The sequence below is a fragment of the Dipodomys ordii genome, unplaced genomic scaffold (assembly GCF_000151885.1).
Source record: "Dipodomys ordii isolate 6190 unplaced genomic scaffold, Dord_2.0 Scaffold42, whole genome shotgun sequence".
Classification (NCBI taxonomy): domain Eukaryota; kingdom Metazoa; phylum Chordata; class Mammalia; order Rodentia; family Heteromyidae; genus Dipodomys; species Dipodomys ordii.
In genome coordinates, this window is record NW_012267258.1 from 9,565,077 (window position 1) to 9,580,719 (window position 15,643).

Below are 15,643 nucleotides of genomic sequence, written 5' to 3' on the forward strand. Positions count from 1 at the left end.
AGCTAAAACCCCTGTACTAGCAAAATAAAAAGTGATGACTAAGACTCAGTAGTGAAGCTATTTGGTCCTGTACATTTGAGGGAAGACATTTTAAAAATTATTACTCTGAGTTAATCCTATTGTCAATAGGTTCTTGCTCTCTGATTTCAGTTTGGGGAAGGAATAGTATACAGAAATTTGACCATTGCCTCTAGGTTATCAAATGTGTTTGCTATATATATACTTGTTCATGATCTCTAGTGATCCTTTGTATATTTTTGTGGTATCAATTACATCTCCCTTTTCATCTGATTTGATTTGAGTTTCTTAAATAGCCATAGGTATTCTAGATCACGTGACCAGTCATACATATAAAATAGAAATAAATTTGTTTCTTGTAACCAGCACAAATCTTAATATTAAGAGAAAATAAGCCCAGTATGATGGTATAACCCTGTAATCATAGCTGCTCAGGAGGTGGAGATGAGAGAACAATGGGTTTGAGGCCAGCCTGGGCAAAGTTAGTCATATACTCTCTCAAAAACAAAATAAAAACAAAAGCACACTTGAAGTGGTAGAGCAATTGCCTAGCACGTACAGTGCCCTGGGTTCAATCCCTAGTGTGGGAAGAAAAAGTCAGAGATTGCATTTGAAGGCAAGGCTCAGGTGGTAGAGCACCTTTGAGAAAAAGTCAGACTCTGATTTCAAGTCCTAGTTCCAGATGAAAAAAAAATTAGAGATAATGGTGCATTACCTCCAAAGACCAGACTGTTGTGTACTCTGCTCACTTAGGCCAGCAAATCAACTCCTTGGACTTGTGAAGTGTAAATAAATATAAATAGATACATTTCTTAGGTCTAGTCACAGTTGACTGAACACTTAGCTCTAGGGAGCTTTTGTGTAAAGCTACAACTATTCACATTAACTAGATTCAAATAAAAGCTATCTCAACTTTCAATTTACCATCTATGTTTATTCAACAGTTCAGAATAAATAAATAAAGCTTACTGGAACCAATGACAAGTTATACTAGCAATAAACCTTTTGGGGGTTTTGGAGCAGGATAATATTCCCTTTTGGAGCAACTCTTCTATTTTTCAGCAAATGTTAGTTTTGGCAATTCTGCAATAGCAGAAATCCATCGATCAAAGCAGTTTGTTCAGGACTGGACATTAAGTTATATAGCTATAAAAATGTTACATTTGGAGCAGCAACCAATTGTAACTCAGAAGCCATAGATTCAAGATTGGGCTCATTCAGACCTCAAGGACAAGACCTCCTCCACCACACCACCACCTCCTCCTCCTCTTCCTCGGTGTTACTGTTGTTGTACAAAGGGAATTGTTTTGTCACATGCTGTCTCCTCCCTGATGGAGGCATCTTTCTTGGAAGGGTTGTTATGTTTGAACTACAGTGTGGCCCCATAGTTGGGGCTTCAATACTCAGTGCAGCTGGAGTTAATGGTATTTAGATAATGGATAATGGATAATGGAACCATCTCAAACAGATGGTGACTTGTGGGAGCAAGTGTGGTCTCATCGGAGTGTGTTCTCACTCTCCTCAGGCTGGGTTAATTACAGTATGAGTGGATTGTTAGAAGGCATCACGCTGCTTTGTGAGTCATCCACCATTTGATGCTCTGTATCACATGACACAATGTAAGGCTGTCATCAGGCACAGCCACTGGATCTTGATCTTCCTTGTAGCTACAGCTATAGGCTAAAGAATCTCTCTCTGTCTCTGTCTCTCTCTCTCTCTCACACACACACACACATTCTCTCTCTCTCCTCCCCCTCACTCTGTTTTGTGTTTGTTGCTTTGGTGCCTGTCCTGTGGCTTGAACTCAGGGCCTGGGTGCTGTCCCTGAATTTTTTGCTCAAGGTTAGTGTTCTACCACTTGAACCATACCTCCACTTCTGACCTTTTGGTGGTTAATTGGAGATAAAGAGTGTCAGGGACTTTCTTGCCTGGACTAGCTTTGAACCATAATCCTTAGATCTTGGTCTCCTGAATAGCTAAAATTACAGGTATGAGACCCAAGTTTCCAGCTTGGAAACTTACTTCTTCATCAGGGATTTTGTTAGAGCAGTACTAAAAGAAAAAAGATAAAGACAAGGAGCAATTGTTTATGTCTATTGGACACAGGATGAAAAGATCCATATCTTGATTACTTCTGGCCCCAGTATTAGTGAAAAGCAAGCTAGTTAGGATTACATCCCATCTCAGGGAGAGGGGGGCATAAAACCAATTCGAAAGTTCTTTATGGCTCTTGTGCTTGGCAGAGACTGGTGTATAGTTAAGGTTGGCCTGCATCCTGGGAACTAGTAATTAATTTGTATAACTAGCTAAGGAGGGAAAGGAGGAAGATTTCAGGAAGAGGATGCCAAGATGGTTTAGGGAAGTTGTACAGGAAGTCTAGAGTAGATAGATGTCAGTTTGAACATACGTAAGTAGATGCTTACAAGTTTCCCAACCAGGGATTTGTGATAGTTAATTTTGGTTATTACAGTTTTCCATCACCAGTAAGCCATCTTCCTGGTCTTGCCTAGTAGTTTTTAGATGAGAATAATATATAAGGTGGCAACTGAGACAGGGATGAAGGCCACACATGGTTTCATCAGCTCAAAATTCCTCCACTCACCACTTTGAGTACCATTATGTCAACAATAGGCTGAATTCCAGTTTGCTATTGTTTTGGAATGCTAGCCAGTCAGCTGGTAACAAGTAGACAACTTTGATCCTTTTCTGGTGAAGAAAGGCAAGTATTTTTCTCTGAGCTAACCACTTATTGCTTGCTTTCTTTATTCCTTTCTCCTTTCTTCCTTCACTCCCTCCCCTCCCTCCTTCCCTCCCTTTACTTTTTTTCCTTCCTTCCTTCCTTCCTTCCTTCTTTCCTTTCTTTCTCTTTCTATCTTTCTTTTTCATTTTTTTGTTGGTCATGGGACCTGAACTCTGGGCCAGGGTGCTGTCCCTCAGCTCTTCAGCTCAAGGCTAGCTCTCTACCACTTGAGCCAGAGTGCCACTTCTGGATTTCTGGTGGTAAACTGGAGATGAGTCTCACAGTTTTTCCTGCCTGGGCTGGCTTGAAACGTGATCCTCAGATCTCAGCCTCCTCAGTAGCTAGGATTACATGTATGAGCCACCAGCACCCGGCTTTTCTTTTGTTCATTTGTCCGTCTGTCTGTTCATCTGTCCATCCATTGTGGGGGCTTTAACTCAGGGCCTGGAGCTGTCCCTGAGCTTTTATGCTCCAAGCCAGTGTTCTACCACTTGAGTCACAGCTCTATTTCTGCATTTTTGGTTGGTTCATTGAAGACTCTCATAGACTTTCCTCCTTGGGATGGCTTGGAAACAGATCCTCTCAGATCTCAGCTTCCTGGGTAGCAAGGATTACAGTTGTGAGCCATCAGCACCCAGCTGATTGCTTTCTTTTTTATGTCCAATATGCCTCAGCAAGCACAGCAATGTTATGGGCTCATTGCATACTTCATTCACTGCTTTGAAACATAAATGTATATATACATGCGTGTATCTATACACATACATATGTGTATATGTGTATATACCTGTGTCAATGAAATTTAGCAAAGGCCTGTGTAAAAATGAGAAGAGGAATGGAATGCAACTGGAAAATTCAAACGCAAAGGGATGGCAGAACTCGAAGGCTGTGCCTGAATGTGGGAGTGTTCGTGTGAAAAGAAGAAATGCTTCAAAAATGGGGGGAGTGGAGATAAACTAGAGAGAATAATGAGGTCACAGTGTTTTGGGACTGCACTTCCACCAAGCAGTGAGAGGAAAGATGGACAGACACCACACCCTGGCCTAAGGGCAGATGCACATTGGCGAATCATGATATATGTCTCCATTTCTTCTTGACTTGCAGAATGCTTATTACGTGACACAAGGACTGGGGCAAAGTGTTTGCACAGCCGCATTTATTTATTAGACCTAGTGGACAAGAGAATTCCTTATGAGGATTCACTCTTTTTTTCTTTTTGAGTAAGATAAAAATCCACTTATGAAATAAATACAACTGGAAAGGCAGTATTGGAATTAGCTGGCAGACCCACTGGATCTAGAGGAGCCAGAGGAGTAGCTGGAGCTGGAGGACTGGGACTCTGCACACAGGTCCAAACAGGAGCAGCTTGTGATGTGCCGGTATCTGTAAGGTAGTGTCGTGTCATTGGCACAGTCCAGTACAGCATCTCTGAACTCGTAGTTCTCTTCTCGGCAGCAAAGGCAGGAATTTTCCAGTTGAAACTGTTCATAATTATACCTGAGAGAACAGTAATCAGCAACCATTATTTTGGAATAAATGCTCAAATTCAAATTAGCTAGGTGATGTAACTAACATGCCTTCCAAACAAAATGTGCTTCTCTCCCTAAACCTTCCATTTCCTCCCCACCCCTCCTACTGTAAACATGACATAAATCAGTGATAATTAGTATAGGAGACCAAAATAAGGAGCACATGAGGGAATCTGATAATTAATTAGAATAATTACACTGCAAGAACAGATTTTAAATATTCTATAGAATACCAAATTGTTCTTCTCCTAAATCTATATGTCAGAATTGTACATAAGGGCTGGGAATGTGGCTGAGTGGTAGAGTGCTTGCTTCACATACATGAGGCCCTGGGTTTGATTCCTCAGTACCACATAAACAGAAAACGTCGGGAGTGGCTCAAGTGGTAGGGTGCTAGCCTTGAATAACAGCAGCTGACAGTACCCAGGCCCTGAGTTCAAGCCGCTGGACTGGCAAAAAAAATGGTACATAAAGAAAAATACCTAATGCTATTTAGATCTCAAACTCAAATTTAAGAAATGCACTTCCTGTTTTAGTCATGATGTGTGTGAAAACATTTGTCACAAGTGCACCTCAAAGTGATCTATCACTATTAACAAATGGTTCTTTTAAGTTTGTAAATCTTACTATCTCAGATATGTCTCATTGTGTTCTGATAACCAAACAGTATGACATTCATATATAAAAATATTTCCAGCTGGGCACCAGTGGGTTACAGCTGAAATCCTAGCTATTCAGAAGGCTGAGATCTGATGATTGTGGTTTAAAGGCAGCCAGGAAAAGAAAGCCCATGAGACTCTTAACTACCAAAAGAGACAGGTGTGCTAGCCTTGAGCAAAAAAACCTCAGGGACAGCACCCAGGCTCTACATTCTCACACTCTCACTCTCTCTCTGTTTCCTCCCTCCACAAGGTTACAAAGTGAATGTACAGTAACCACTCCAAACAATACTCACTTGACAGTCTTTTTGCATTCCCCTATGCATCTTGCCATTTCAATCTTCTTCTTGCAGCCATTGTACTTGATAGTCACATTCACAGGAGTAGGTCTGCAGTCATTCTTACCTGTGAACAAAGGATGATATTTGATGATAGGGAACAATAAGCTCAGCAGTGTAATTAACAATAACCTCACAGTGTTATGAAGGGGAATAAATATCTCAGCCTCTATCATCAATGAACCTGGTTAATAATCATAAATGATATCTTAATGTTTCTCCTTTATCTCCTGGCTGATCATGCTATGGCTCTAATAACACCAATGGATAATAGCAATGGCCCATGAAAATGTATTTTTCTCCTTGTAGTCCATAAAGAGGTTTTACAGTGAGAAATGTAACCCTACTCACTACCTATATGTTATGAATAAATATCAATTGGTAATTCATATACAGGTTAGATTTAACTGTTGTGTTAATATTTGACTATTCTGCCATTTTGTTTTAAATGCTTCAGCAGCTTATATTTTCTTAACACAGAGAGGGTTACTTACATTTATAGCAACATTTGTTGGAATCATAGATTCTATTTTCCTATAGGGATAAAAGAAGGAAAAAGGAATTAGAACAGGAAACTTTTTTTTTCATTTTTTGGTCTTGTTTATTAAAATTATTTTTAAGTTTTACAAAGGACTTGCCATTTAACAAAGCTTTTATGGATACAATGCATCTTGATCAATGTTTGGTCCTTTCAACATTCTCACTCACCCCTTCCCTCACTCTTCTTAGGATATACATTGCATTCTTTTTTTTTTTTTTGTCGGTCGTGGGGCTTGAACTCTGGGCCTGGGCGCTGTCCCTCAGCTCTTCAGCTCAAGGTGAGCGCTCTACCACTTGACCTACAGCGCCACTTCCGGTTTTCTGGTGGTTTATTGGAGATAGGAGTCTCACCGTCTCTCTTGTGCGGGCTGGCTTTGAACTGTAATCCTCAGATCTCAGCCTCCTGAGTAGCTAGGATTACAGGCATGAGCCACCAGCGCCTGGCTATACATTGCATTCTTGACTGCATTCTCTCTCTCTTCTCTTCAGTTGTCTACCCCTCTCCCCTTGGCCCCACTTCACCCCAAGTATTTTATTGTGTTGAATTCTGATTTGGGCTTTCTAAAGAATAACATTATTTGAGATCTCCTGAATCTACCATCTTGTAGTTAATACATTTTAATACAATTTGGATACCATCTAATATATTGAAGTCTATAAGCTAAATCTAGCTTCCACATATTCCATATTCTCTGAGCCTGACTCACGTCACCTAACATAATTTACCCAAGACTTTCCTTGCGTTAACAATGGTAAAACCCTTCTTTCTAATGGATAAGCAAAATCTCATTGTAAACATAGAAAAGGAAAACTTTTAAGCAGTATAACACACTTGTTCTTCTTTATATTGAGGTTTGAACTCAGGGCCTTAAGCTTGCTAGGTAGACACTCTACTACTTGAGCTATGCCCCCAGCCCTAACGTTTCTTAATTTATTGAAAGATGGTACGTTAACAGGCTGATAGAGTTTAGTAGTAAAAATGAAACTGTGTGGACTGAAATCGCTCAAGATGAGAAAGAGAAACTCAATATTTAAATTCTAAATTAATTTAAGTAATACTTGAATGATATCCAGACTTTATAAGCTTCTTACGGTCAAGTTTTATACCTTATGCTTTGTTACGATTTCAGACATACCAAGGTCTCAAAAAATTGCTCAATAAAATATTTTTTAATCCACTGTTAATGCTCTAAAACTATCATTTTCCTCAAATTTTAATTTAAAATATAGTTTAAAAGTATTCAACAAATGTAAAAAATCCAACATTTTGGGGAAATGGATATGAACAGGATTGTGGCACAAAAATAGATAATGAATAGTATACATATGTGATTTTGGAAAACTAGGAAATGTTTTTGCAGAAGCTCATAGATTCAGGTTAATCAAAGGTGCTCTTTTTCCCCTTTCAGATAGCACAATGAGCTAGTATTGTGGTATTTGTCTATAATGCTAGGCGCTGGGAAGGCAGGATAAGAGGATTAGGGTGTGAGACCCTACCTCAAAAACAAGTGAAGTATGAGGTGCTCAATGTATTCTCCACTTCTTAGAGGGCAAAAGTAGGAGGATGACGGTCCTACGCTAGCTCAGAAAAAGTACAAAACCCTATCTGAAAAACTTATAAGCAAGAAGAATGTGAGAATGATTCATGTGGTAGAATGCTTGGCCTAACAAGTAGGAGATTTTGAGATCAATTCCCAATGTCATAAAAAGAAACCCAGGACGTCTTTTACATAGTGTCACTAAATTTTATAGAGCCTGAACACTAAGAGAACGAAACTTGTATATGAAAAATAAAGGGCAGACATGTGTAGACTCATCTGTCTATGCAATAAACTGTAAAGAGCAACAAGATTGGTGTCTTTTGGCGAAAGGCCAACATTTCCAAATGAGAAAAGGATTTGTGTTTGACACATGGTGCACTCCTGCTGATCAGGGATGGAAAGCCAGCTCACCTCTGCACACCAGCTCTGCTTGGGGCAGTCTTGGACTACTGCCTCTATGCCCCTGTGGCTGCACAAGTAGGAGACACATGGATTGCTGAGATCAGCAAATGAAGCACCGATCTGGAAGGCAAGGGCAGGAAGAAAAATGACTTGCCTTGATTTCTATTTGAAGTCGACATTGAACTTTTTTTCTTTTGAGTTCAGGCTTGTTTAGTCGGCCTTTTAAAGCATTAAGTTGAGATTTATTATCAGCTACTAGATTCATACTTATTATGAAAAGGTAATTTGATAGTATTCCATATATCATCTGCAAATTAAAACTTACCAACAGTTATTTTCTTATAGTTGGAACTTTTCAAAGGATTGAGGATAGTAAGCAAGAAATTTCACTAATAATTAAGCTTCGTATTTAAAGGAAAACAAATTGCAACAAAGAATAAGTCTTTCCAAATGACTTTTTCCTTGCTTCTACTCTTATATATTTCCAGCTCTCCTCTCTAGGGCTGGAATTAACTTATAATCCACAATAATGAACTTACAGTCCACAGACTGAGAAACTGAATTTAAACTTTCTGACAAACTTGATTTCTTTCTTTCTTTCTTTTTTTTTTTTACTATTTCACTTTTTTTTTGGTCATGGAGCTTGAACTTGGGACATAGGTGTTGTCCCGGAGCTCTTTTGCCCAAGGCTAGCACTCTACCACTTGAGGAAAAGCTCTACTTCCAGTTTTCTGGTGATTGATTGGAAATAAGATGCCCAGGCTCACTTTGAATCACCATCCTCAGATCTCAGCCTCCTGAGTAGCTAGGATTACACATATGAGCCACTGGCATCTAGCTCATTACTGGAAAACTTGCTCCTTTTATATTTTAATAGTTTTCTAATTTTATTGTTAAGTAGGTGTACAAAGGGGTTTCAATTCAACACGTAGTTGATGAGCTTACCGCATCTTGATCACTATTACCCCTTCCATTATTCTCCCCCATCTCTCCCAACTCCACACATCCCCTCAAGTTTCCTAGTTCTATGTTCATATTTTTTCCTAGTTCAGGAGCTCGCACTCAGGGCTTGGGCATTGTCACTGAGCTTCTTTTGCTCAAGGCTAGCACTCTACCACTTGAGCCACAGTGCCACTTCTGGTTTTATCTGTATATGTGGTACTGTGGAATCAAACCCAGGGCTTCATGCATGCTAGCAAGCACTCTTCCACTAAGTTACATTCCCAGTCCCTATTTTACATTGAATATTAAAACAACATTCTTCCACCCTGCTTCTTTTCATTTGTCTACCCACCTCCCTGTAACCTCCCCCACCCCAGACTTCAGGTTCTAGCTTCTTGGTATTCATTTTGTCCAACTGCAAGTTAGTTGTTCAAAGGAGTTACAACATTGCAATCCTCTGTATATCACAGGCACTAGTTATTGCAATCATCTGCATAGAACATACGCTGGTTGTGACATTTGTGTGTTATGCTTTAGACATCATCCTGCTTTGTATTTGAAATCTATCATAGGGTCTTAGCTTTCATCAACTTCGGAAACTAAAAATTTAGAAGCCCAGATGGGAAGCTGATTATAGAACACACCTTATGAAAAGTAAAATTCTCCTGAGTGGCTTCTATGTCTTTATAGTAACATATCCCATATATTTTAAAATATTTAATATCACCAGACTAATAAAGCATATTCATAACTTGAGAATTTTGTGGCTTTTACAGCATCTTGGAAATTAAATTACTGACCGAAATGTGAAGTTATCTGTCAGACTCAGCCCTGTGTAAATTGTGTTTATATTCATACAGAGTGGATTTCAGTCCTTTGAGTTTTACTTGTTTTTTTTTTTTATACTGGGACTTAAACTCAGGGCCTGGGCACTGTCCCTGAATTTTTCTTGCTCAAGGCTGGTACTCTGCCATTTGAGCCACAGTGCCACTTCCAACTTTATATGGATCATTGGAGACAAGAGTCTCACAGACTTTCCTGCCCCAACTAGCTTCAAACCATGATCCTACAATCTCAGCCTCCTGAGAAGCTAGGATTACAGGCATAAGCCACGGGGTGCCTGGCCTTTTGGGTTTTCTTATTTGATCTCTGACAGCTTGGCTGTCTGATCTTTTGGATTATAATTACAGTTCACTCTGTTCATTGACTTGAATCTTACAGAAGCTTCGTCTGGCAAGACCCCAGGAAATCCTGTTCAGAGGCTCCCCTGCTGGCAATCACATGTTCTTCTCCTTTGGAAAGAACTGTAGTGAGTGCTGCGATTGATATTCCTTTAGAAATGAATGTGGGATGGGGGGAAACTTATTCCATTCCATCATTTCCAGTGGGATTTTTTTCATATTATACAGGCTGAAAGACCCTTGGTGTGTAGCTCAGTATTGTATTTTTTTACATAAGTATATCAATACTTGAGGGAAAAACCTTACCTCATAGTCAGTATTGTTAAATAAACATGTCCTTGGTTCTGAAAAATAAATGCATTATTTTAATTTAAAATCATGTATATTTTCACTGATCCAAATGATGAGCTCAGACTTCTAAAACAATCCTGTTTTCGAATACCACAATCTCCTTTTAAACTACTGATTCTATTCATAATGGTTGATTCTGGGTTCCCCTCCTCCCATAGTTGGTAAGTTTTAAGAAGTAAATACGAATTGTGGATTTTTGTGAGAACTTATTTTTGCATATGACACACGGTGGCTCAGAAGCCTCTCTTGCATGTGAATGCATAATGGATCACTTCAATTCAAACAACACATTATGAGTCCATACCGCAGTGTCCAAGTTCACAGCAGGAATCATTTGATTTAAGCAGGATGAGCTTCTCTCCGGTCCTGCAGGTGGGTGGGGAAGGACACTCTTTTGGTTTGCAGTCTAAGGCCTGTGCATCCGTGCAGGTGCATTGGTGACAATTAGCAGTCCAGGTGTCTCCAGGCTACAGGTACAAACCATGTTTAGACTTTTCTTCAAACACAGGAACCAAAGCCAATTTGGATTCAAGTGGAATAGAACTGTGTACTTACCGATTTTTCTTCTCCCAGTGGTCCATGACAAACTGTTCACATGGAACGATAAAGGCTAATTAAATTTGGCAAACTACACCCATCTGTTATTTATAGATAACAGGCAGATGGCCAAAACTGTAATTGGCACAAGGATTCTAGCGTTATAGAATTATGAAGGATTTTACGGTGCCTTAAGGTGAATAAATTGCATCCACCTACTTTAAGCAGACGGTCCCTAAGAAGCTTGTTATTTTTATAATGACCAGGAAAAGATAATTCTTGATTTCTCCTGAAAGTGGTCAATAAAATATTTTAGCTACTGTCTAATTGACAGGATCATAGAGTCAGAAATCAAAGTTAATAAAGTAGTAAGAATCATTAAGGCAATAAAGGTATAACACTCAAAGGCCCTTCCTTAGTGTTTGATTGGTTCTAGGGCTTAAACTCAGGGCCTGGGTGCTGTCCCTGAGCTTTTGTACTCAAGGCTCATGCCATATCACTTTAGCTTTTTTGGTGCTTAACTGCAGATGAGAGTCTCAAAAACTTTCCTTTTCAGGCTGGCTTTGAACCACAATCCCAGATCTCAGCCTCCTGAGTAGCTAATATTACAGGTATAAGCCACCAGTAGTGGAGCTGTGGCTAAAGTGCTAGAGTGCCAGCCTTAAACACCGCTCCCCCCCCCCCCAACAAAAAAGCTCAGGGACAGTGCCCAGAGCAGTGAGTGCACCCACTTACACAAAATACACAAATACAAGGAAGAACTAGCAGATAGGTTTTCTTTTTTCCTTCTAAAAAAACAAGGTGTATTTTATTTGACTATATTTATTGCGAGAAAAACTATTTGGTGAATGACAGCTAGATGGATAAAGTTCAAGGGCAGGTGACTTTTGTGGGAGTGACCTCTGAAATGTGACTTATGAGAAGAAGCATTACTACGGAGTGATTCTAGAATGGAGATATTCTTACCTGGGGCTGGTGGAGCAGTGGCTGGACACCCTGCGTGAATAGAAAGTGTGTTAGTTTCAAATGTTACTGGAATAGTGTAAGGGGTTGGGGAAAGTGTAGTGACCTCGTTCATTCTCCTACTGCCAAATAGGCTGGCTCTAACTTTGCTTGCCTTGATTCTTTATCTTTCTGATGCTACCACTTGAGTGCTGACTTTACAGGCATGCATCACTACATTTGGCCTACTGTCTTCTTGGTCTGTCTCAATCATTCAAATGCCTTTCAAACTGCTCACCAAAAAAATGTATCCTTCTGAGAAGCCATCCATGACAGATCTGGGTCAACCTAATAGTCCACTCACAAATCTCAAATTCAGGGGCTGGGTATGGTGGAACATGCCTACAATCCCTGCTACTTGAGAGATGATGGTTGGGAGGATTATTCTTCAAGACGAGAACAGGTAAATAGAGACTAAGACTTCCATTTCAACAAACAGGCCGAGTGTGATTTGTGCCTAATCCCAGCTATGAAGGAGAGGAGGGGGGGGGGACATAGCTGGCCCCAGGCTCAAATGCAAAACCTAAGATCTATCTGGAAAATAAAGCAAAAGTAGAGCTGGCTGTGTGGTTAAAATGGTTTGGTACCTGCTGAGCAAATAAGAGATCCTGAGTTTAACCCTAACATTTGCAGTTTTTAAAAATGTTCTATTTAAAGCCAGGCCTTGGTGGCTTACACCTGAAATCCTAGGTACTCACAAGGCTGAGATCTGAAAGTCTTGGCTCAAAGCCAGCCAGGGCAGGAAAGTCCATGAGACTCTTACAATCTCCAATTAACTACCAAAAAAAAAAAAAAGCTGGAAGTGGAGGTGAAGCTCATGTGGTAGAGCACTCATCTTGAGTGAAAATAGCTCAGGCGCAGCACCCAGGCCCTGAGTTCAAGCCCCAAGACTGGTACCAACATGGTTTTTCTATTTAAAAGCTGCTAAAAAGTCAAATTACTATTTTGATTCTGCTTACTTAAAAAAAAAAGACGGGTAGCAGTAAGAGAATACTTAAAAACACATCCGTATTTGCGCATGATTAAATTTGACTATGCCAGAGTAATATTTTTATAATGAGACTGGAACCCAGGGTTTCACATTTGCTAGGCAGCCACTCTCTCATTTGAGACACACAGCAAGGTAGCTTTTAATTACAGATTGTTAGCAGATGGGATCTTAAGTTTGGAACTAAAACCCACCATAAAACCTTCTCTACTTGCCAATCTCCTTTCCTCCTTAAACCTTATATAGACATGGGCAACTAACATCCGGTGATTCCTGAACTCACCCCCATGGGTGGGTGACAGGTCTTTCAGTCAATATGAACCTCAGTTATTGTTTTCTGCTGCTTTCACACAAAACTACCAACTTAAACAGAAATGAACACCCCACTCTTCTCCACAGTACCATTGTTGTTTAGGTTATTATACATCTGTATCCATAATCTCACACAGCCTCCAAAATTATTAAATCCAAGCGTTATATCTTCCTGATGGTTTTGCTCTTAATATATGCTGCAGGGTAACACTGATATTAAACTGCTAATGGAATGAGTAATTAGAGAAATGCTAATTGAATGAGTAATAAGAGTTGTGCCCATACTAACCTGTTACATTTTCAGCTTCCACATTCCTTGTTGATACTACAGTGGATTCTGAGGGGAGAGTAAAAAGAAGCCATTGTGATTATTTTTTGTGTGAGATAGAACTGGGGCTTCACACCGATTGACACTTTTCTGCTCAAAGCTAGTGCTCTACCTCTTGAGCCATCTCTCAATTTACAGCCTTTTCTGGTTATTAGAGATAAGAGTCTCAGGGACATTTCTGCGTGGGTTTGCTTTGAATTGAAATCCTCAAAGCTTAGCCTCTTGAGTAGCTAGGATTATAGGTGTGAGCCATGAGTGCCCATCCTGGGATTTTTAAATCAAAATAAGAAGAATATATATCGAACCGGGTGCCAGTGGCTCACGCCTGTAATCCTAGCCACTCAAAAGGCTGAGATCTGAACATCTTGGTTCCAAGCTGGCCTGGACAGGAAAGTCCATGAGACTTTTATCTCCAATGAACCACAAAAAGCCAGAAGCAGAGCTGTAGCTCAAGTGATAGGGCACTAGCCTGGAGTACAAAAGCTCAGGGACACTGTTCAGGCCTTCAGTTCAAGCCCCAGGTCTAGCACATATAACATACACAAAGTTCAAAACAAATACATTGTGTGTACAGGGCTAAATAGTGCCACGGGGTCCCTCATGTGGAACAGATAATTCATTCTACTTTATTTGAGTCTCTTCCTTTTACGTGGCTGGGATACTTGGGGGCCTGTTGTGGCTGTCCCAAAAGTAGCACCTGGCGAAGCAAACAAACACAATTTCAGGAGTAACATCCCTCCTAACCTCCTCCTGGGAAATCCTGAACTACAGGAGTAAGTCCTTGACAGAAGAAGTTCTGGCAAAAGATGATTATAGGAGGATCACAGGCCATTCTAGTTGAACTGGTTTAGTTCTAGTTTAACTCAGAAGGATTGTTTCAAAAGGAGCTATATCCCAGCTTCCTGCCTTCCTCTTAGGTTTTTTTTTCCTTTCCTCTTTCCAGCCACCCCTTCTTCTAAACTTATCTGTTGTACAGACAATGCCAGAGGCTGCACTGAAGAGGTTTGTATTGCCAGCATTCACCTGTTTGTGCTCGACTTCCTGAGGTTTCTTCTACCCTAGCAGAAGTAGAGCCTGCCAACAAAGGAATAAACATGGTGAGTGCAGGGGACTAGAAAAATAGGGGAATTTCAGATATTAATAAAAGATAGGCTGGCAGGCTGGGAAGGTGGCTTAGTTGTAGAGTGCTTGCCTATTTGGCATGAAGCCCTGGGTTCAATTCCTCAGTACCTCATAAACAGAAGAAGCCAGAAGTGGAGCTGTAGCTCAAGAGGTAGAGTGCTGCTAGCCTTGAGCAGAAGAAGCTCAGTGACAGTGCCCCGGCCCTGAGTTCAAGCCCCAGGACTAGAAATTTAAAAAAAAAATAGGATGGCTTATCTTTAAGTTGTTGTAAAAAGAGGTTTCAACGCAATATGTCAGTCTAGGAGAATAATGCATCTTGATCAAAGTTTTTACCCCTTCCATCATTTTCCCCATCACCTCAACTTTCCCATTTCCGTTTTCACACACACACACACACACACACACACACACACACATTGAATATCATAGCTCTATTCACCCGCACTTCCTGTCTCCATTCCCCTCCCCTTGGCCTCATCCCTCATCACCTCAGACCTCCAGTTCCAGTTTCTTGGTGTTTATTTTATTAGACTGTAAGTTATTCAAAGGAGTTACACCATTGGCATTCTTTCTTGCATATACTCTACATTTTTAATATGTTTGTGTACTTATGCATATGACCTGTATATATTTGAATACGTATTTATAAATTAGCTCTAACTACCACAAAAGAGGGGAATCATACATCCTTTGGCTCTGGGGGCCTGACTTCACTTAAGTTTCTCTAGGATGATTCAGTTCTCTACAAATGATGGAATATCCTTCTTCCTGGCTATCCTGACCCCTGAGCTGTCAGCCCTGTATCTGAGTGACCTACCTGTGCTGGTACTTTTGGTTGCTCTGGTTGTTTCATGTGCTTCCTTAGAGGTACCTAGAATGAGCAGAGGAAGATCACTGTACTCTTTCTGGTCTCTAAAGTCTCCTGCACACAGCTCCTGGCGTGCCTGAAGTCCCTGATCACTGGTGTGAAGTGAATGCGTGCTGATGACCCCAGGTGAGTTTTTCACTTCTAAATCACCTCTTTTAAGTAATAAGAAGTTTCTCACATTAGCTCTTCTACTTGTGTGTCTTAGTTTTTGTGGTTCTCCTGTACTAGTTGGGCAAAGAAACAAG

At 40.3% G+C, this 15,643-nt stretch overlaps 1 protein-coding gene across 1 annotated transcript in view; it reads right to left on the minus strand.

Annotated features, from left to right (window-relative positions):
- Positions 1 to 3,997: 3,997 nt before the first annotated feature.
- Positions 3,998 to 15,643, minus strand: part of LOC105987465 (submaxillary mucin-like protein) — a 43,952-nt gene continuing 32,306 nt past the window's right edge. The window contains exons 32-42 of the mRNA XM_013018722.1: positions 15,348 to 15,401; positions 14,432 to 14,482; positions 13,370 to 13,417; positions 11,745 to 11,774; positions 10,797 to 10,828; positions 10,546 to 10,708; positions 10,197 to 10,234; positions 7,777 to 7,887; positions 5,779 to 5,818; positions 5,243 to 5,351; positions 3,998 to 4,255 (exon numbers count right to left, since the gene is read on the minus strand). Coding sequence (XP_012874176.1) covers positions 4,033 to 4,255; positions 5,243 to 5,351; positions 5,779 to 5,818; positions 7,777 to 7,887; positions 10,197 to 10,234; positions 10,546 to 10,708; positions 10,797 to 10,828; positions 11,745 to 11,774; positions 13,370 to 13,417; positions 14,432 to 14,482; positions 15,348 to 15,401 — 899 coding nt within the window. The 3' untranslated portion in view covers positions 3,998 to 4,032. The remainder of the gene's footprint in view (positions 4,256 to 5,242; positions 5,352 to 5,778; positions 5,819 to 7,776; positions 7,888 to 10,196; positions 10,235 to 10,545; positions 10,709 to 10,796; positions 10,829 to 11,744; positions 11,775 to 13,369; positions 13,418 to 14,431; positions 14,483 to 15,347; positions 15,402 to 15,643) is intronic.